The 22,135-nt window shown below is 46.7% G+C and overlaps 1 protein-coding gene and 1 non-coding gene across 3 annotated transcripts in view; one reads left to right on the top strand and one right to left on the bottom strand.

The window, feature by feature from the left end:
* Lyn (LYN proto-oncogene, Src family tyrosine kinase) overlaps nt 1–16,721 on the top strand; it is a 126,109-nt gene extending 109,388 nt beyond the window's left edge. For both annotated transcript variants that reach the window (XM_085839511.1, XM_085839510.1), the window contains exons 11-13: nt 7,541–7,694; nt 9,566–9,697; nt 15,103–16,721. In XM_085839511.1, the coding sequence (XP_085695637.1) occupies nt 7,541–7,694; nt 9,566–9,697; nt 15,103–15,305 (489 nt within the window). In that variant the 3' untranslated portion in view covers nt 15,306–16,721. The remainder of the gene's footprint in view (nt 1–7,540; nt 7,695–9,565; nt 9,698–15,102) is intronic.
* Nucleotides 16,722–21,483: 4,762 nt separating this feature from the next.
* Nucleotides 21,484–21,620, bottom strand: LOC115031003 (small nucleolar RNA SNORA17). The gene has a single exon (XR_003836595.1). It is a non-coding gene; the product is annotated as a small nucleolar RNA SNORA17 (small nucleolar RNA).
* Between the last annotated feature and the right edge of the window lie 515 nt (nt 21,621–22,135).

The raw sequence follows: 22,135 nt of genomic DNA, 5'->3' as shown, positions 1-22,135 counted from the left end.
TCTGGTCCAGTCTATTTGGAGTTCTGTAGGCTTCTTGTATGTTCATGGGCATCTCTTTCTTTAGATTTGGGAAGTTTTCTTCTATAATTTTGTTGAAGATGTTTGCTGGTCCTTTGAGTTGAAAATCTTCATTCTCATCCACTCCTATTATCCGTAGGTTTGGTCTTCTCATTATGTCCTGTATTTCTTGGATGTTTTGAGTTAGGATCTTTTTGCATTTTACATTTTCCTTGATTGTTGTGCCGATGTTCTCTATGGAATCTTCTGCACCTGAGATTCTCTCTTCCATCTCTTGTATTCTGTTGCTGATGCTCGTATCTATGGTTCCAGATTTCTTTCCTAGGGTTTCTATCTCCAGTGTTGCCTCATTTTGGGTTTTCTTTATTGTGTCTACTTCCCTTTTTAGGTCTAGTATGGTTTTGTTCATTTCCATCATCTGTTTGGATGTGTTTTCCTGTTTTTCTGTAAGGACTTCTACCTGTTTTATTATGTTATCATGTTTTTCTTTAAGGATTTGTAACTCTTTAGCAGTGTTCTCCTGCAATTCTTTAAGGGATTTTTGTGCTTCCTCTTTATTGTCTTCTGCCTTTTTATCAGTGTTCTCCTGCATTTCTTTAAGTGTGTTATTAAAGTCCTTCTTGAAGTCCTCTATCATCATCAGGAGATATGCTTTTAAATCCGTGTCTAGCTTTTCCGGTGTGTTGGGGTGCCCTGGACTGGGCGAAGTGGGGGTGCTGGGTTCTGATGATGGTGAGTGGTCTTGGTTCCTGTTAGTAAGATTATTACGTTTACCTTTCGCCATCTGGTAATCTCTGGGGTTAGTTGTTATCGTTGTCACTATTTAATGATTGGAGCAGAAGCTGTGTTCCACTCACCAGCAGTCTCTAAATCCTGCGGCGGGGGCCGTGGGTAGCTGACGGTACCCCGGTGCTGGTCCAGCCGGAAGAGGCCTGTGGTCCTACTCAGGCCGTTTTCCTGCTTCCCTAATTAATGCAGTCTCTGGTCCCGCGCGCAATTGGATTGGAGCAGAAGCTGTGTTCCACTCTCCAGAAGTCTTAAGATCCTGTGGTGGGTGTTGTGGGTAGCTGGTGAGTGTCAGCTGACCCTGCGCCCCAGCTGCCCAGGTGCTTTTCTGACCGGAAGAGGGTTGTGGCTCTATGTAGGCCGGATTTCTCTCTCCCCAACCAGAGCAGTCTCAGGTCCCGCGTGATTGGACTGGAGCAGAAGCTATGTTCCACTCACCAGCAGTCCCAAAATCCTGCGGCGGGGGTCTTGGGTAGCTGGCGGGTGTCAGGCAATCCTGCGCTCCCGCTACCCTGGCGCTGATCCGGCCGGGTGAGGCCTGTAGCCCTACTCAGGCCGGTTACTGCTTCCCTAACTAATGCAGTCTCAGGTCCCGCGCAATTGGATTGGAGCAGAAGCTGTGTTCCACTCACCAGCAGTCCCAAAATCCTGCGGCGGGGGTCGTGGGTAGCTGGCGGGTGTCAGGCAACCCTGGGCTCCCGCTACCCTGGCGCTGATCCGGCCGGGTGAGGCCTGTGACCCTACTCAGGCCGGTTTCTGCTTCCCTAACTAATGCAGTCTCAGGTCCCGCGCAATTGGATTGGAGCAGAAGCTGTGTTCCACTCACCAGCAGTCCCAAAATCCTGCGGCGGGGGTCGTGGGTAGCTGGCGGGTGTCAGGCAACCCTGCGCTCCCGCTACCCCGGCGCTGATCCAGCCGGATGAGGCCTGTGGTCCTACTCAGGCCGGTTTCTGTTTCCCTAACTAATGCAGTCTCAGGTCCCGCGCAATTGGATTGGAGCAGAAGCTGTGCTCCACTCACCAGAAGTCTTAAGATCCTGTGGTGGGTGTTGTGGGTAGCTGGCGAGTGTCAGCAGACCCTGCGCCCCAGCTGCCCAGGTGCTTTTCTGACCGGAAGAGGGTTGTGGCCCTATGTAGGCCGGATTTCTCTCTCCCCAACCCGAGCAGTCTCAGGTCCCGCGTGATTGGACTGGAGCAGAAGCTGTGTTCCACTCACCAGCAGTCCCAAAATCCTGCGGCGGGGGTCGTGGGTAGCTGGCGGGTGTCAGGCAACCCTGCGCTCCCGCTACCCCGGCGCTGATCCGGCCGGATGAGGCCTGTGGTCCTACTCAGGCCGGTTTCTGCTTCCCTAACTAATGCAGTCTCAGGTCCCGCGCAATTGGATTGGAGCAGAAGCTGTGTTCCACTCACCAGCAGTCCCAAAATCCTGCGGCGGGGGTCGTGGGTAGCTGGCGGGTGTCAGGCAACCCTGGGCTCCCGCTACCCTGGCGCTGATCCGGCCGGGTGAGGCCTGTGACCCTACTCAGGCCGGTTTCTGCTTCCCTAACTAATGCAGTCTCAGGTCCCGCGCAATTGGATTGGAGCAGAAGCTGTGTTCCACTCACCAGCAGTCCCAAAATCCTGCGGCGGGGGTCGTGGGTAGCTGGCGGGTGTCAGGCAACCCTGCGCTCCCGCTACCCCGGCGCTGATCCGGCCGGATGAGGCCTGTGGTCCTACTCAGGCCGGTTTCTGCTTCCCTAACTAATGCAGTCTCAGGTCCCGCGCAATTGGATTGGAGCAGAAGCTGTGTTCCACTCACCAGCAGTCCCAAAATCCTGCGGCGGGGGTCGTGGGTAGCTGGCGGGTGTCAGGCAACCCTGGGCTCCCGCTACCCTGGCGCTGATCCGGCCGGGTGAGGCCTGTGACCCTACTCAGGCCGGTTTCTGCTTCCCTAACTAATGCAGTCTCAGGTCCCGCGCAATTGGATTGGAGCAGAAGCTGTGTTCCACTCACCAGCAGTCCCAAAATCCTGCGGCGGGGGTCGTGGGTAGCTGGCGGGTGTCAGGCAACCCTGCGCTCCCGCTACCCCGGCGCTGATCCAGCCGGATGAGGCCTGTGGTCCTACTCAGGCCGGTTTCTGTTTCCCTAACTAATGCAGTCTCAGGTCCCGCGCAATTGGATTGGAGCAGAAGCTGTGCTCCACTCACCAGAAGTCTTAAGATCCTGTGGTGGGTGTTGTGGGTAGCTGGCGAGTGTCAGCAGACCCTGCGCCCCAGCTGCCCAGGTGCTTTTCTGACCGGAAGAGGGTTGTGGCCCTATGTAGGCCGGATTTCTCTCTCCCCAACCCGAGCAGTCTCAGGTCCCGCGTGATTGGACTGGAGCAGAAGCTGTGTTCCACTCACCAGCAGTCCCAAAATCCTGCGGCGGGGGTCGTGGGTAGCTGGCGGGTGTCAGGCAACCCTGCGCTCCCGCTACCCCGGCGCTGATCCGGCCGGATGAGGCCTGTGGTCCTACTCAGGCCGGTTTCTGCTTCCCTAACTAATGCAGTCTCAGGTCCCGCGCAATTGGATTGGAGCAGAAGCTGTGTTCCACTCACCAGCAGTCCCAAAATCCTGCGGCGGGGGTCGTGGGTAGCTGGCGGGTGTCAGGCAACCCTGTGCTCCCGCTACCCTGGCGCTGATCCGGCCGGGTGAGGCCTGTGGCCCTACTCAGGCCTGTTTCTGCTTCCCTAACTAATGCAGTCTCAGGTCCCGCGCAATTGGATTGGAGCAGAAGCTGTGTTCCACTCACCAGCAGTCCCAAAATCCTGCGGCGGGGGTCGTGGGTAGCTGGCGGGTGTCAGGCAACCCTGCGCTCCCGCTACCCCGGCACTGATCTGGCCGGATGAGGCCTGTGGTCCTACTCAGGCCGGTTTCTGCTTCCCTAACCAATGCAGTCTCAGGTCCCGCGCAATTGGATTGGAGCAGAAGCTCCTCCAAACATTTTCAACAGGTGCCTAGCTTGAGTAGATGTTCGTGGAGCCCTCCTTGCAAGTTCTTGGAATGTTCTTCAATGAGCTGATCCTGGGAATCCATGGCAGAGCATGAGCCCTTGCTGTCTGTGATGCTTGTATCTGTGTTTCCCACACAGGTTTCTAGTTAACTGAGTTTAGGCCTAAGTTGGGATTATAGCCAGCCTCAGCTTCTTTGCACACCTGGCCCAGGGTCTATATAATCATTAGTCTGTTAGCTAGGTGTGACCAGCATTTCAAAAAGGCAGTAACCAAGGAGGACTGGAAACGGGCTCAGAGACCACCAGTAATGACCACGCAGTTGTTTGTATTCCGTTGGGGCTCTAGAACCTGCCTCTGGCTCATTTCAGCAAGGCATCTCTCTGTCTCCTTAACCCAAACATTCCATCCAGTTGTGTGACAACTGCTTGGCCCATTCTTCTGCTTAGTCCCAGCATGCTCTGCACTCTTCCACTTTCTTTGGCTTTAGTAAGTTTGCCTAAGGTTGGTGTGTCAGCACAGTAATTAAAACTGAGGCATGACTCCTGCCCCCAAACTTTGCCTCAGTCTCAGAGTGATATTACATCACCCTCTGCCCTCTATGTCATGCCCCACTGGTCTGGTGCAGAGTCTTCTAGAGGAAGTCATGTATGCTAGCATACCCTCACCAGGGCGTGCACGCACACACACATACACGCACACACACACACACACACATACACACGCACACACACACAACACCTATTGCCTTTTGTGGACTTCCTGTTGAAGCTATTTTGAATATTTCCAGATAAGAGTGCACATCTTCTGAGTGCCTAGGGCCGTTGAGAGTATGGGAAAGCAGAGACCACACAGTCATTGCTATCTAGACCAGCCTCATATTTTCCCCTGCCACCCTCTGGTTTCTTCTCTGTGTGCTTACCGATTGATAGGTTTGTACAATGCTTCACAAGGTCAGGCTGCCAGGTCATCATGCTTTGTACTCAGTTTAGAACTGAATGCAGGCAGCATGTGCATCTCACCTGTGCCCAGGGATGTGCACATTTGAAGTGGGCACATGGATAGAGTGGCAAGCCGTGGAGATGCCCTCCTTGGAGAAAGCACCGTGCTACCAAGGCTTCTCAAAAAAGGGGGCCTCTCAGCCGAGACCTGCAGAATGAATGAGTCACATAAGAGGGCAGTGAATGTCCCATGCAGAGGTTCCAGGGTGGTTGCCAGGAAGCTGTAGGAGGGGTCATGGTGAGGAGGCAAGAAGTGGAAGCAAAGTCAGGTCCTGGAGAACCTTGGAAGCACAAAGTATCTGCACAGTGTGCCTTGGTGCCCATACAGAGTGAAATTTTGGATTGACTAGACTTTGAAGTAGGTCTGGGACATATTGAGTATTCTCAACTTTTTGTGACCAGAAAAATGACACCTGCCAAATCTTGTGTGCTAGCAACATAGCTTCCTGGTGCTAGCAAAACCCTAGCCCAGGGGCTGGAGAGGTGGCTCAGCAGTTAAGAACACTGAGTGCTCTTCCAGAGAACCTGAATTCAATTTCCAACAGCTACATGATGGCTCACAACCATCTGTAATGGGGTCTGATGCCCTCTCCTGGTCTATCTGAAGAGATGTACTCACATATATAAAATAAATAAATAAATCTTAGAAAAACAAAATCTTAGCTCATTTTTCTGAGGGAGATTAGTAACAGCAGCAAAGTTGCACTAGATAAAAGTGAAATAGAAAAGATAAATAGCATGGCCTTTGTCTTAGAGGTGTTTGTTATCTGGTTGCCATGACAACAGTAAGCACCTGAACAGAATAAAAACAAAGGTAGAGCTACAACCCTTAGCTGCCAGTAGTGTTTGTGCAAAACAACACTGTAGAACAGGAGAAGAGAGGTTCAGGATGGGACTTGGTCGACTCTGGAAGGGGACCCAGGATGAGGCCTGGAAGGAAAGGAAGTGCTAAAGAGCTGCTCCTTTGCTGAGCAGTAGAGGGCAAGGGACTTGAGTGGGCTTCACAACATGATGTAATGAGGCTGCTGCTCACAGTGATGGAGGAGTCTGGTCCTTCCAGATGAGCTGCTGCAGTTTAAGGCAGAATCTGGGGGCAATGCACTCTATTAGAAGTAATCCTAATTGGAAGTGACTTCTTCTAACTCTCTTAAACACACACACACAAACATACAGACAAGCACACAGAAACACACACACACCATTAGCCTGCACACAAACACATGTAAACACACACACACAAGCACACACAAATACACACCATAAACATGCACACATACAAGCAAACACAAACACATACCACAAACATGCACACACACAAGCACACGCAAACACACACCACAAACATGCACATAAACACAAATAAACACACACAAGCACACACACCTTCATTCCTTATCCTTGACTGCATAATTTGGTGGCACAATCCTTTAAGTGATTTTAGAGCTCTGCCACACTTCCTGCCAGCACTAAGTGGCACCTTCTTCTCTCGGGGTCGTTGTCTATTGGAATCCTTCATTCTGCCTCATGCCCTTGCTCTGTTGTCAGAGTATATTCAGTTCATCCTGAGGGACTGTAATCAGAGGCTCTGGAGAGCTGGCCCCACAGCTCTTCCTTAGCAAGATCCTGATAGAGTGAGTCTTACTAACAAGCACAGCCCTCATGTCCTGGTGCCTTATAATGAACTTGTATTATTAAAAAGTCACTTTCTTCACTTCTGTTGTCTTAGTTCTGGTTTCTACCACAAATCATCATGGACTGAATGGCTCACACAACAGGCATTTACTTCTCAGAGTTCTAGGGATGTCCAGGAGGAAGTGCCAGCACATTCAGTACCTGGCTCAGGCATGCACACACACAAGCATACACACACACACACACACACACACACATTCTCCCTTAACAGCTATGGCTACCCAAGGTGGAAGGGACCAGGAAGCTCTCTGTGGTCTCTTGTATAAGGACACCAAGTCTTCCATGACCCCCTGACCTAATTACTTTACAACTGCCAACACATAAGGATCATATTGAGGGTCAGGGTATCAATATATGAATTTAGGGGATACAACATCCAGAGAATAGCATATATTTCCTCACTTAAGAATCTAAGATTATGCCAGACGGTGGTGGCACACACCTTTAATCCCAGCACTTGGGAGGCAGAGGCAGGTGGATGTCTGAGTTCGAGGCTAGCCTGGTCTACAAAGTGAGTTCCAGGACAGGACAGCCAGGGTTATACAGAGAAACCCTGTCTCGAAAAACTGTAAAACAAAACAAAACAAAACCCATTACCATGGGGCTAAGGAGACAGCTCAGTAGTTAAGACCACAAACTGCTGTTAGAGAGGGCCCAAGTCCAGTTCCTGTTCTCATGTTGGGCTGCTCTCAACTGCCTGCAACTCCAGCTCCAGGGAATCTGATGCCCCCTTTTGACCTCAATGAGCAACTAGATGCAATGTTTACACTGTCACACAAAAGATGCACAAACACACACATACACATATGAACACACACACAGACATACAGATAAATAAAAATAAAATAAAACCTTTTTTGGAAGTTATCATCATTGTAGATGTTAGGGACAGATTTTAGAAAGGATTCTAAGGGTGACTTTAGCAGTATCTTTAAAAATGTGAACAATCAGAATAATAATACACATGAAAAAAATCTCAAAAACTCAGGTTTTGTGTATGTGTTTGTTTTGTTTTTCTTGGTGGCCAACCATGACAGCCTATCTAGAATACAAGCCTGAGCCCCTTCTGTTTGCAGATTGCAGAAGGCATGGCGTATATCGAGCGGAAGAACTACATCCACCGCGATCTGCGAGCTGCTAACGTCCTGGTCTCTGAGTCACTCATGTGCAAGATTGCAGACTTTGGCCTTGCGAGAGTCATTGAAGATAATGAGTACACAGCAAGGGAAGGTATGTGTGCTGGGCCACAGAGGCCATCTCACTGCAGGTTTCTGCTGTGCTTTCCACACATTGACCCCCGTGCCTGATGCCCTCCTGTTTCTTCACCCCCAATTCCACCATGTGTTCTCTCTGTTCCCACAGTCCTCACTTCTACCTTCAAGACAGGGAGTTGCTGTGTAACAAGATTCATAAACAGTAGCATCTATCTTCTTCTTTGCTGGTTCTTAGATAAGGGGTTGTTTTACTCTTTGGTACTGGGGATTAATGGACTAGGGCCTTGTGCTTGCAAGGGAAGAGCTCAACCACTGAGTTGTAGCACGGTCTTGCTGTGTAACCCAGGCTGGCCTCAAACTCTAAATCCTGCTGCCTTGGCCTCCCAAGTGCTGGGATTACACATCCAGCCTCGTATTTCAACTCGTCAAAGTAAAACAAAACTGAATTTGTCAAAATTAAGATTCTTTTTTTAGCCTGTCAGGTAGATTTTTTTCTCTCAATAATAAAGTCTGTGTGCTTCCCTGAACTGCAGAGACGTTTGTTACACTCATTCAATGCTGCAGACCACTGATGACAGACCTCAGAGGTTCTGCCGCTCTAGAGATCCCTCTGTAAGGGGCTAAGTCTGGATCCACACCAGAGAATCCGGCTTCTAAGTACATGAGCAAGAACCAAGTCCACTGGTTTGTTGACACCAGCAAGCACTGAGTCTTTGAAAGATACCAGAAAGGTACAAAGATCATAAGGAACATGTTAGGATTGGACCAAATAGAAAGTGGTAACATGGAGATGCTCTCAGTCTCAGCATCTGTCCTCCCATCATGCAGCACTGTTCCAGACTGCCTGGCAATCATCCAGGAATCAGTGATACGGTCCAGCACACAACAGGTGTACACAACTGTCTTTATTGCTCTTGTAGGGACTTCCAGTTTTAGTAAGGCACTTCAAAAGAAAACTCATGCAAAGACATAGTAAAGGTAATGTCTTCAAGCAATGGCTATGAACCCTGAGCAGTTCCGTGATGATCAAGTTACAGTCTGTGCCAAGTCTTGCTTTCCTTTAAGGAAATTATATATAATTCTGGCTGTGGATATAGTTCAGTGGTCAAATGTGTACTTTGCATTCATCCCCAGCACTAGAAGTTAAGTAGGCAAATTTAAATGAAATAAAAAGATGTATCCATGGAAACTTAGAATGAGCCCATTAAGGAAAAACCTGAACTGTTTTATAGAGGTTTGGTTCAACATTTTCATAGGTTTGTTTGGTTTGGTTTTTTTGAGATGTGTTCCTGCTTTGCTTTCCAGGTTAGCTTTGAATTCCCTTTGTGTGTGTGTGTGTGTGTGTGTGTGTGTGTGTGTGTGTGTGTGTTTTAGGCAGGGTTTCTCTGTAGCCCTGGCTGTCCTGGAACTCCTGGAACTCACTTTGTAGACCAGGCTGGCCTAGAACTCAGAAATCTGCCTGCCTCTGCCTCCCATGCCACCACGCTCAGCTCTAACTTTAAATTCCTTGCACCAAGAGATGCTCCATCCATCTTCTGAGAATACAGGTGCATGTCAGCATGCTAAACTCTAAAGTTTCAACACGTTTGAAAGGCCAACAATATAAGCAAAATGTATTTGCACTGTACACCATGCCCTTTTGTGTTTAAAGTTGAACAGGCTACAGCGCCCCATAGAGGTTCCAGAAGAAACTGCTTCTAAGGGAAGGACCTAAAAGGGAAATGCAAGAAAGGGAGGTGAACAAATTTGACACCACATCCATTTTGATTGTATCTTTTCTATTCCAAGTAAATTACTTAAATTTCAAAAAAAAATTCAAAGAAGAAAATTACTCATAACCCATCATTATCTTGAACTCTGAGTAGGAGCCCACATCTTCCTCCTCAGGTGCGAAGTTCCCTATCAAGTGGACAGCTCCAGAGGCCATCAACTTCGGCTGCTTCACTATCAAATCTGACGTGTGGTCCTTCGGAATTCTCCTGTATGAGATTGTCACCTATGGGAAGATTCCCTACCCAGGTATCATTTCCCTACACCCCACTCCAGTGTGAGGGGAGAACCAAGCACCCCAGAGACAATAGCTCTGTCTACCCAGATCTGTTCTTCTGACAGAACTTAGGGTCCTTACCCTTTATGCAAATCTTACTGAACGATGCTTAGATGCTTCTTTGTCTCTACCTCACGCTTCCTTCAGTGAGTTCACCACTTACTACACTGTGCACCTGGCGCTGCTCGAGGTGTCTCAGTGAGGCAGATTAGACACTAGTGCCCCTCTGCCAAAGCAGGGTTCCAGGTGAGGCAGACTCAATGTCTTCTGCTAGCTGTGAGAACTGTGGCAGTGGCTCTCACCCCCTTCAGGGGGTAGTTGCTACTGTTCAGCACTGAAGGACTCTTCTGATCTTAAAGTTAAATCTTCAGTGGCTTGAGAGATAAGTCATCAGTTAGAGCACTGGCTCTTCATGCAGAGAACCTAGGTTCTATTCCCAGAGCCTGCATGGCCCCTCACAGCCATCTACCAACTCCAATCTCAGGGGATCCAACACCCTCTTCTGGCCTCTGCAGGCATTGCTGGTACATAATGCACAGACATACATGTAGGAAAAACACCCATGCACATAAAATTTAAATTAAGAGGAGAAAATTGCAGTTAAATCCCTGAAGTTTCTAATTGCCCCATTCATTTAGAAATACCTGGGCATATGGCCCATGCCCAAGGCCAGAAGGAGGCAGGTTCTCCACCCTTCCCTTCATGGGAGAAACTGATGTTTAACAGATGATTTCAGCTTGTGGTGGGGGGGGGGTAAGAGATGCTGGAGAAAGCATGTGGATGGGTATGGGCTAGCAGGATTTCTTGCAAAGAAGGGAGCTACTGTCTTTACCCAAGGGCTATTAATGTCTGGGACTCAAAGGCATGAGGGAAGGAGGCTTGGAAGTTGAGAGTTGAGCGTCTCACAGTGGGAACAGCTAGCTTTGGACTTGGACCACGGGAAGGAGGCCAGTGTGATTTGGACCTTAGTTGATACCTGATGAATGAATAATGGACAAATGAATGAGTAACTCAGGAAGGCTCTTTAACCTTAAGACGGTCTCCGTACTGTGGATGAGATACTAGGAGGTCAGAATATCAGAGGAAGCCACAGGCCCAGGGCCAGAGAGTGTCAGAGGCCATGGGCCTGGGTTCAACAGAGTACTGATGACTGTAGGAGAGCCTCCTGTCACACTCAGCTTGAGGTCAAGATGGGGAGATGGTGGTGAAGTTAGTGAGTTAACACCGCTATAAACTAGGAAAACTACTTCTACTTATCCAGAGTATCTAAACTGATGACATCATTCTGTATGTAAGCCTATATCTATCTAACCCTACAAATATATATCTATCTACCTGTACAAATAAAAGATTACATATTCATATATACACATAAAAGAATTAACCGCTTTCTGTTCTCTGCTCAGCATGGGTCCCTTGTCATAACATCCTCCAGACCATCCACAGTGTGACATGTGTCATCACAGTGTGACATGTGTCATCGTGTCTGGCTCTTGTTCCTGCTGTCCAGCATTCCTTCCCCACAGTCTTGCTGGAGCTTTCCCTATTCAGCTCACTCTGGCTCCTCTCTGTTGGTAGAGCAGAAGGCCTGAGGCTGGGCCTCCATACAGGAAGTAAGTGTGTTGCTTTTGACTTCAGGAGCTTGCTGCTGTCAGGTGGAAAACTACAAGGTGAGAAGCAGAGAGGCAAGCAGGCTCATGCAGAATGAACTAGGTAGCCGGGATGACACACTTCCTAACATCTCTCTCCTAAGCAATTTTATGTGGGACCTCAAGAGCAGGCACTGGCTCCTGTGAGAAAGGCATCCATCTTCCTTAATGACCTAGCAGCCATCTTTTACAGAGGCCACCTCACAAAACTTTCAGAATAACATCCAATCTTCAGCATCAGTTTGGGAGGGCACACCATACTCAGGTCATTCGCTGTGTTTGCAGCAGTAACACAGCACAACCAGGCTTGTTCCAGGACTGTGCTTCTGTAGCCTCATTATGGTTGTATGTGTATGGTTTTTACGAAGAGAAGCGAGGGTCTCAGCACAGGGTCCTTCACTTTGCTTTACTCTTATAAATAGAAATTAGGCTGAAAATTAACAAGTTCTGACACATCATGTCTTCTCTGGCTTTTTCCAGCCATGTGTGAATTCAAAGTTAAAAATTCATCCTTCTATGAATATCTGTCTTGATCTTAACTGATGCTTAGAGAAGACAGTTCACCTTCTTATAGGGTGTACTTTTTCTTCTTCTCCACTCCAGTACCCCCTTACCCAGAAGAACTGCAGACAGTAATGTTCTATGGTCCTGCTGGGTCCCCGCCCCTGTCAGCAACCCCCAGTTTCTTTTCTTATCTCTTCCACATCTTCCTCTTTCTCATGCTTTTTGACCAGTTTGTGGTTTCTGGCACTTCCTAGCTTCTGGATACCACCTTCCCCATCCCCAAGTCAGAGGATCTTTCTGACTGGGCTATGTGTCACTTGAGGACAGCTCTCCATGTTAACCATCTCACTGCGTCCTTCAGAACTCCGTGCTGTCTCATGATTCACGGTGATTAGTAGTAAGCACTGTGGAAAGATTGAAGGATGCAACAGGAAGGAGCTGAAGGCCTCCAGCTAATGGACATTTGCATACTTTAGCCTAGCCACAGACTAAGTAGAAACCCTGAGTGAGTTTAGGGTAAGTAGAAGTATATCTCCCATCTCCTTTCCTCTATAAGGCTGGTCATATCATGGCTTGCTTTATGTGTTGGTTCACTCAAAATGAAAAAGTTGTGTTTCGATTCTTTCTTCTTTCTTCTCTTACCAAAGCAGATTTCCCTGGCAGGTTGGACATTCCTGTCCTTGGTCTGCATCACTGAGTGTGTTATTCAGAGTTAAGAGAACATACAAAGAGCTCCTACAAAGTTTATCTTCTATGGGCATCTGATCTCCTATGTAGCCAAGGATTCCTCAGGAAGGAAGTAAAGAGATTCCTAACCAAGCTGCATACCCATGTCTAGTTACACCCTCCTATGCATTAACTTCCACCAGCACCCTAGAACTTCAAGGAGACGTAAAACCAGACATTTCCTCAGCAATGTAGCTAGGAGTCAGAGTTACAGAATTTTGTGGACACCAAAGTTCCCACTAAAGAAAGTGATATCTATCTACTCGTTGGCTGGGCAGTGAGAATCAAGTGTAATCTTCTAGTCAGAGGATTTCAGTAGACAGATTTGAAAGTCGTATTTCATAAGTAGGTTTAGGAAAGTGAATTCACCAGGTAAACAACTTGAAAGGCATACAAATGGAGAGATGGGTCATTGGTTAAGAGCACTGACTGCTCTTCCAGAGGCCCAGGGTTCAATTCTCAACACCTATATGGTAGCTCACAACTGTATATAACTCCATTCTCAGGTATTTGATACATTCTCTGACCTACTCAGGCACTGTACACATGAGATGCCACAGAGCACACATATGGGCAAAACGCCCATACACACAATAAAGAAATGAAATTTTAGAAAAAAAGATACAAAGTGTTATAAAGTTTATTTTGATTCTTATATAGAGACAAGAGCTCCTGCACGGCAGGAACAACAATCATTCCTCAGAGGTTTGCGTCAGGAGAGACTCCTTAGCACCTGTCTTCTCTGAAGGAAAGCTAGGATGGCAGAGAGTCTGAGAGTATAAGATGTGTGCAATATAGTTTTAATTTTTGGATGCTAAAAAGTATCTTCCCCACCAAGGAAGGAGAAACTAAATATTGGGCTGGTATGGTTAACTTAAAAGGTCAGTCAGGTCTAACATTGATTTGTATGCACGTTGTGGACTTTTCAGCCGACCTGTGCAGATTTTTCTGCTGGTCACGGGATCTGAGGACCTAGAAGGATGGGGCAGACTACAGTCTGATGTGGTAGGCAACCTTACGTCAGTTCAGTGTATTTTTATACACAAATGCAACAAAAAAACAACCATCCAAGGAAGGTTGGCTGAGTTCAGAAAAGCATGTAAATAAACATCAATAAACACATACTGAATATTAACAGAGTAGCCCTTCCCCAGAATGTTCTTAGGACAGACCAATTTAAACACTATTTTTTAAAGATTTATTTATTTTATATATATATATGAGTACACTGTAGCTGTATAGCTTTCATTGGGAATTAAATTTTTAGGACCTCTGCTCACTCAGGCCGCCCTGCTTGCTCACGTCAACTCCACTCACTCAGTCCCTCCTTGATCCGGCTCAAAGATTTATGTATTATTATATCTAAGTACACTGTAGCTTACTTCAGACGAACCAGAAGGGGATGTCAGATCTCATTACAGGTGGTTGTGAGCCACTGTGTGAGTGCTGGGATTTGAACTCAGGACCTTCAGAAGAGCAGTCAGTACTCTTACCCACTGAGCCATCTCTCCGGTCCCTAATTTCAACAGTATTGACTGGGGCTGGAGAGATGGCTCAGCAGTTAAGAGCACCAACTGTTCTTCCAAAAGACCTGAGTGCAATTCCCAGCAACCACACAGTGGCTCACCATCACAGTAGCCATCTGTAATGGGATTGGATGCCCTCTTCTGGTATGTCTGAAGAAGGCAATGGTATACTTATATACATTAAATAAATAAATAAATAAATAAATAAATCTTTAAAAAAATAAAATAAACACTATTGACTGGCACCTACTATAGAGTATATCTGAGAAAGCAATGCAGAAAGCTGTACGTAGAGTCAATGTATACTGACCAGATTTGGTTCTATAGCTATGTTCTGCATCATCGTGTCATATAAATTGAGTGTAAATGTTTAACACAGTAGACAGAAAATCACATCCAAGAACAACCCAAGGAACAAAACGTTCCTGAAGAGACCCTCTGCCTTTTCTCCTGGAGCCTCTCTCACAATTTCCCAAGTTTTCACCATAGGTCATTCTTTGGCCATGTTCAGACAGTATGTATGTGCATGTTAATATGAAGGAGTTACTCACAAGCATGCTGGTGTATGTGTATATACAGGTACACATATATACCATGCTTGTAGAGGACAGCACTAGGTCTCATTCTTCAGTGTCTATTGATTTTGAGATAGTCTCTCATCCTAGAATTTGCCAAGTAGGCTAGGCTGACTGGCTAGTAAGCCCCAGAGATGTATCTGCTAATCTTACTTCCACTGCCTGCCAATCCCTACAGCCCTGAGAGTTTGGATTGCAAGTGTGTCCCACCTTGCTTGGCTTTTGATGTAGGCTCTGTGAATTTGGGGAGAACATACCCCAACCTGTAAGTAGACTCAAGGGAACTTCTTTTTTCAGTCTTAGCTGCAGAATGCTGGTGGCAAGCCACCTGCAGTGCTCTGCCACTGAGCTGGGCTTCTAAACTCTACATGGTTGCTTTTGTTTGTTTTGGCCTCAGGGAGAACCAACGCAGATGTGATGAGCGCACTGTCACAGGGATATCGAATGCCACGCATGGAGAACTGCCCAGATGAGCTCTATGACATCATGAAAATGTGTTGGAAAGAAAAGGCAGAGGAGAGGCCAACTTTTGACTACTTACAGAGTGTCCTGGATGATTTCTATACAGCCACAGAAGGGCAGTATCAGCAGCAACCGTAGTGGGCATGGAGACTAGCCCATTGTAGGTAGTTGGAAAAGCAGCCTTGGCGGAGCTAACTATCTCATGCCAGGACCCTCTGTTTTCCTGGCTCCTGATGGACATGATGAATTAACTCAGGAAGAACACCCTGGATGCGGTTTCTTAAATGGGTGGCCACTGCTCAGTGGGACCACAGTCATAATACAAACACCCGCTCTTTCCAATATGCACACTGGCTCTACAGGGGTGAGTGATTCAGGTTCAGAGACTGTTGCAACAAATTCCCAGATGCAACAAAAACTAAACTCACTTAGCAAAAATAAACCCCCGTGCAGAGCAGATGCTCCTGTACCTTATCAATGCTTTGGCTTACTTTCTTAAAAATTACTAATCCAGCCTGTTAGATTTTACAGGTGAAGCCACAAGCTTTAAAACACCTTTTCTAAATTTGAATGTTTTTTTTGCTTTGGAAATTTGATTCCTCCTCACCTTCTACCCAACCCCCAGAAAATGAGACTATTAAACATTTTCCTTTGTGGTAAGATCACTGGACAGGAGGCAGCACGTGCCCACTCTGCTGGAGCTCTGTGCATGGGCACACAGAAGAACCACTGCTGAACTGGAGCCCTTTGGAGCTACACCACTGCCCAGACCTCCCACCGAAGGCAGGAAAGCCTCAAGCTCTAAAGGAATGTTTTTAATGGTCCAGGTATTTCAATTACAGGATTCTCTAAAGGCTTTCCTGATGGTGTCCTTTGGGAGAAATGTAAACATCTATCTAATCTGTCAGGACTTACAAGAATACAAAGCATTTCTCTCATTGCCTCAAAGGACTTGAACATTTTATAAATCATATATTTTAGTTGTACTCTAAAAAAGTTAAAATGGCACATTTGGGGCTATTCTTGTGACTCAGTAATCTTTTCTAAAAATGTGTAAGGTGTGTGAGAGACTATTTACAAGTAGGAATCAGGAGTCATTGAGAAGCCTCTGGTGACCAGAGCAGTTTTGTTATCTGGGTTTTCCACTGTCAACGCTGATTGGAAACTGCTGTGTCTGCCCCTTTCACTTACGCTACTGTGTACATACTTAATATTTTGATTTTTGATTTTATTTTAATACACCCAATAACATCTTAAGATTTTTGTCTTGTGTATCAGATTTTCAACTCTTATCCATGTATAAATAAGAGCTGGTTGGTGGGGGAAGGGCAGGGAGTTATTCTGTACAGTCACACTGCATGAACTTGTGGAGGTTGCACCCCCACAGCTGGAGCATTTCAGGTTGGAGGGCTGAGGAGTTGATGGCCTGGGTAGCCAAAGATCTGTTTTTAACAGGCTTTGCAGGCACCATTAAAATTGAAATTTGTATGTTCATTTGAAGATATGGATGAACAGGGGAAGGGATTGAATATCTCATTTTTTCTCAATCTTTAATTTGTCTTTTCCATGATTTTTAAAAATAGTATCATTTCAAAGTATTCTAAAGCCCTTCATTTCCGAGTGCCTATTTCCAAACACAGCATGTGTACATTTAGTTATTTGATTGACAATAGTGGGATTTCTAAGGCCCTCCCGTCCCTACTCTCATTTCAAACTCACCTGCATTGTCTACTTTATTTCATGGAAAGGAAGTGTGAAGAATCCTTAAAGAAATCGCCAAAACATTGCTAAAAATTCATTTCCATCTTGTCTTACTTCTCTCACTCCTGCTTCCATTTTCCATTTGGTATTCCCCTTCTATGGAGTATTTGATCTTTCCTTCATATGCTTGTGTCATTAGGAGATATCAGGTGTGCTGGGAGGGAGGAGGCTCAGTGGGTAAAATGCTTGTTAAGGCTAAGGACCTTCCACAGCCCCAGAACGTGTGTACTTTCTGCAGTTTCAATGCTCCTACTGGGAAGTCGGAGTCAGACACAGGAGAATCCCCAGAAGCTTGAGGTCCACCTAGCCAGGCACATGCAGCAACACACAAGGTACCCCAAAAAGATAAAGGCAAAAAGACCAGTACCCAAGCTTGTCCTCTGACCACTCAAATGCACACATAAATCCATAGGTTTTATACACACACACACACACACACACACACATCCTACACACATATCATACATATATCACACGAGAGAGAGAGAGAGAGAGAGACTAAAAAACAAACAACAACAAGACGTTTTGAATGTTCACATAGTGGTTACATCCATGGCAAAGAAAGTGTTACAGTTCATTTCCATCTGGGACCCCTTCATAGACAAGAGCTGCTAAGATGTTTGCAGTGGGACACGCTCTCTGCAACTCTGCTGAATTAGATGAAGTGCTCATCCTCCTGTGGCCTCCAGCTCTCCTGTTTTTACCACCAGCATCCACAACCAGCTGAACAGTCTCCCATTTCCCCAAAGGAAACTGTCCCTCAGAGGACACTGCTTTCCCACCTCCTGGTGGCTCCTTCCTTCTTTCTCTTCACCCAGTGGATCAGCAACTCCACATTTTCCTGCAGAATCCTTTTAGATTAAGAGCTGGCGAGCCTTGCTATTTTTGCTAAAGGAAATGTTGATTCTAATCACATCTGCCATTTAGTCAAGACTTTTTTTTTTTTTAACTTTGGCACTTTATCAAAATTTTCTCCAGTTCACACAACAGCCCTGAAATTTTTGAAAGATCTGATTTCATGACTGAGTGATCTGGTGTGTTCAATGCTGAAGGACTAGACTGGAGCTTGTTTGTTTCTTTGTTTGCCTGTTTGTTTGTTTTCCTTGTTTTCTTGTGAGATAAAATGAGCGCACCTAACTCTAACCTCGAGGCCACTGGGAGCATCTACTTATAAAATCAAATTCTGAAGAACTTCGGTAGCAGATTAGCCCTGATTCCAATTGCCAAGGATATACATTTCAAAAGGATCCACTAAAGTCCACATAAATAGAAGGAGAAATTTCCTTAAGTAATTTTTTTTTGTGTATACAAAATATCATGCAAGGCACACTTTGAGGCTAGCCTTGGCTACTGTCTTAATTGGGGTTTTATTCCTGTGAAGAGACACTATTGTCACGGCAACTCTTATAAAAGGAAAGTATTTAATTGGGACTGGCTTACAGCTCAGAGGCTTAGTCCATTATTATCACGGTGGAAGCATGGCAGGCAGACATGGTGCTGGAGAGGTAGCTGAGAATTCTACACCTCAGGCAGCAGGAAGGGAGAGTGAGCCACTGGGCCTAAGTAAAACTTCAAGAACCTCAAAGCCCACTCATGGTGACAGACTTCTCCCAACTGGGCCACACCCCCTCCAACATGGCCACACTTACTAATAATGCCATTCCCTATGGGCCTAGGCATTGTAGTCAAACCATCACAGCTACATACCAAGACTTGGCCTCAAAGTTATATTATGGAAGAATTAAGCTCACCAATATACTTTTAAAACACAATTTGTAGGGATTATAGCCTTCAAAATTAAATGTTTTGATAATATTTTGGTCCATTTTATGAGGGAGACTATATTAAAACTGGTAACGTTTTTTTTTTTCAGCAATTTCTAGACCACTATGTTGAAAGTTTTCCCGTTTAGTTTCCTATGCAATGTGTGTGTGTGTGTGTGTGTGTCTGTGTGTGTGTTTGTGTGTATACATGTATGTGAATGAATATATGTGTGACGGGCATGTGGTGTACATGTGCATATGTGTGTGTGTGTATGTGTGTGTGATGTGCATGTGTGTGCACTCGAGAGTGTGTGTGGTGTGTGTGGGAACAAGGGCCACGCTTTGTGTTGAGGTCAGAGGACAGCTCTGTGTTGTCTTCTTCCACCTTTTCCAGGTGCCAGAGATGTAACATCAGTAACCAGGCGTGCACCATCCAGCCCCAAGGACCTTTAACTGCTGAGTGACTCCACTGACCCTGTTTCCTGTTAAGTGCTTCAGATAGACATGTTAAATGTACCTAGCATTCCTGGGATGGCCACAGCATCATTGCACTTCCATAAGTGTGGAAACAATAGCGACAATCCCCATGGATTGTCCAACAATCCTCTAGGTTGTTGGAAAGACCATTGGAATAATCTAGATTGTCAAACTATAGTCATAGAACAGAGCTTACGTGCACAAAAGGAGATGCCATGTCAGAAAGCCAGGATAATTGCAAGTTCTATTTACTTTCAGTCTTATCCCTTAGGTTCTAGAATAATTTGGATTGTCAATTTCAGGTTGTTTTTTTTTCTAACGTTTTATTGGTTCTTTGTGAATTTCACAGCATGCACCCCAATCCCACTCATCTGCCCCTCTACTCATACCTACTCTCTACCTTTGCATCCTCCCCTAAAGCAGAGAAAAAACATCTTACTGTAGAAGCTGTAACGTATCACAGTGTGTCCCACAGATCCCACCCTTTTATTCACACTTTACTTGCAAATGTTCATTGCAATGACTGCTTGGTCTGGTATGGGTACTCTGGCTTCTGCGACTCTGTCAATCCTGGAGCCTCACTGGGACTCCTCTTGGATATCTTGTTGGATCTCTGTGTTACAGAGATCCTGTAGTTTTGGATCTATAGTACTGGTCCCTTCTTGCACTCCAGCAGTTCATCAATGAGATAGATGTCGGGGTGGGCCAATCCAAAGCTCTGGATCTGGGCCTTAGAAGAATCTGAACTAATCAGCCCATTGGCTCTCCTGCTCTCATGCCCTCAAGCACACCCTCCTTATTTCCCCGTTCACCAACAACCAGGGCCAGCTCTACCATGCTACCCAGGGGAGGTACAGGTCCATTCTCCCAAGTGTTGCAGTTGGCAAGAGATAGGGCCAGTTATCCCATTCTCATGACCCTGAGGCCAGTTCTCCTGCCTGCCATAGGTGTTGAGGGATGAGGGAGGGGAGGAGGGAGTCTCTCTGCACCACAATACATAAGAGGCAGGGTCAGCTCTCCTGTGCTCACACCCTCTGGCTGACTCACCTGTAACCCCCATGTCCAGGGCCAGCTCTGCTGTGCTGCCTAGTCAAGGTGTAGAACCTACTCTCCAAAGTGCTGCAGTAGCTGAGGGGCAGGGCCAGCTCTCCCATTCTGATGACCTTGGGCCACATTCCTCCCTGCCATGGGTGGCAAAGGCAAGAGAGGGGTATCTCTCACTTGCCCATACTACCACATGGCAGACAAGTGACAATATAGGGTCAGCTGTCCCAAGCTCACACCTTTGTGGTCAGCTCACCTACATTAGGGTAACTTCTACTGTGATGCCCAGGTAAAGTGCAGGGCCTGCTCTCCTGAATGCTTCAGCTGATGAGGGAAGAGACAACACTCCTGCTATAATGATCCCAGGGCCAGGTTTCTCAGGGGCAAGAGGGGAGGAGGGTATCTCTCATTTGTCTACACCATCATAGGGAAGATGATTGACTAGGCCAGCTCTCCCACACTCATATCCTCACCAAGATTCTTGAAATTTTGGGAGCTTCTCTCCAATACTGCAGGTGTGTAGGGGTGGGATCAGCTCTCCTGCTACCCCAGGGCCAGCTTTCTCTTGATGCCAGGTGAGGAGTGGGGTCAGTTCTGCACAGCCCTCAGACATCAGCATGTGTCTGGGCAGCAGCCCAGACCAGAGATGTCCACCTAGCCTTTAGTAGTAATAGACCCTGCTGCTTCAGGGCCATGGACCCAGACATGGCCCCTGGTGACAGCACAGGCCAGGGCTCCAGTGTGGTCTCAGGTGGCACTGATTACTCATATCAGGCTGTTCCTGGCTACCCTCAAGTCTCCAGTTCTGCCTCTTCATTATGCACACATCCTTCTGTCTATCTTTCTCTTCCATTTCTCCACCACTTACTTGCTCCTCCCCTTAGAGGAGCCTGGGGTCTCTGAGTGTCTGGGGTTTCAACGCTGGTCTCAGGAGTGCTATGCCCATTTGTACACTGTGGCAGCAGGCAAGGGTCATCTCAAGCGTGGTCTGCCTGACCCCCAAGGCCTGTGTAGTGCCACACTGGTGATTACCACAGGCTACTACCCTGTCAGTGCCCCATGGTTCTGGTCTGGTTGTTGGCCACCCAAGTGTCTCCATGCAAGAATACTGCCTCAAGCTATGGAGTTCCAGGCAGGATCTTTCTAGTCTCCGGCTAGCTTCCTCCCCTAGGAGGTTGTCTGGGCATGTGGGATATTGGACTTGTGATCATATCTGGCTATTTCCCTGTCTGGCCTCCTGGTAGTTGTCTCAGGCTTGCTTTCTTTCAGGGAACATTAGACTACTAATCATTCCAATGTTCACAGGTTAGAACACAGGTTGGAGCATAGACAAAGCCTCTCTCCTCTCTGCCACCTACTGAGGTACATGTGACACAGCACCCACATCTGCAATGCTTCTAGGAGCAGCAAGTTGTTTGTTTTAATACAATTAATATACTGAATATTTACTGGTAAGACTCTTGCAAACACTTCAAACTATTAATGAAATAGAACATTTTGGTGGGGAAAAATCTTTGTAGACATTCAGAATAGGTGGGATGAATGTAGCCTATAGGTAGATTCAGATCTGGTTTTGCCATCAGGTGAGTTTTTGGGAACCTTTTTGTTTGGGGGTGTGGGGATTTCAGAATTGTGAGTGAGGTAAGGGCCTGCTCCTCGGCACCTTGAGGGGCACAAGAGCTTTAGTGTCAATGCCATCCTGGATTCAGATGGAACAGCCAGATGCTGGATGCTCCAAACCATCTGAATTAGCCATGTTCAGAGATGCAACAGTTATGCTCCTCTGAACCAGCATGTTCTGTTGTTAATATAATGATGGTTTCATAAGAAGTTTGAACTATAGCTTCAGATCTATAGGGGAAAATATAATACAGATTGAGCCAAGATGAAGTGCAGGCCCAGGACCCAATGGAACTTGAAAGG

The sequence above is a fragment of the Mus caroli genome, unplaced genomic scaffold, assembly GCF_978045245.1.
Source record: "Mus caroli unplaced genomic scaffold, Mus_caroli_1 scaffold_6, whole genome shotgun sequence".
Classification (NCBI taxonomy): Eukaryota; Metazoa; Chordata; class Mammalia; order Rodentia; family Muridae; genus Mus; species Mus caroli.
This window is presented reverse-complemented; position numbering and strand designations above follow the sequence as displayed.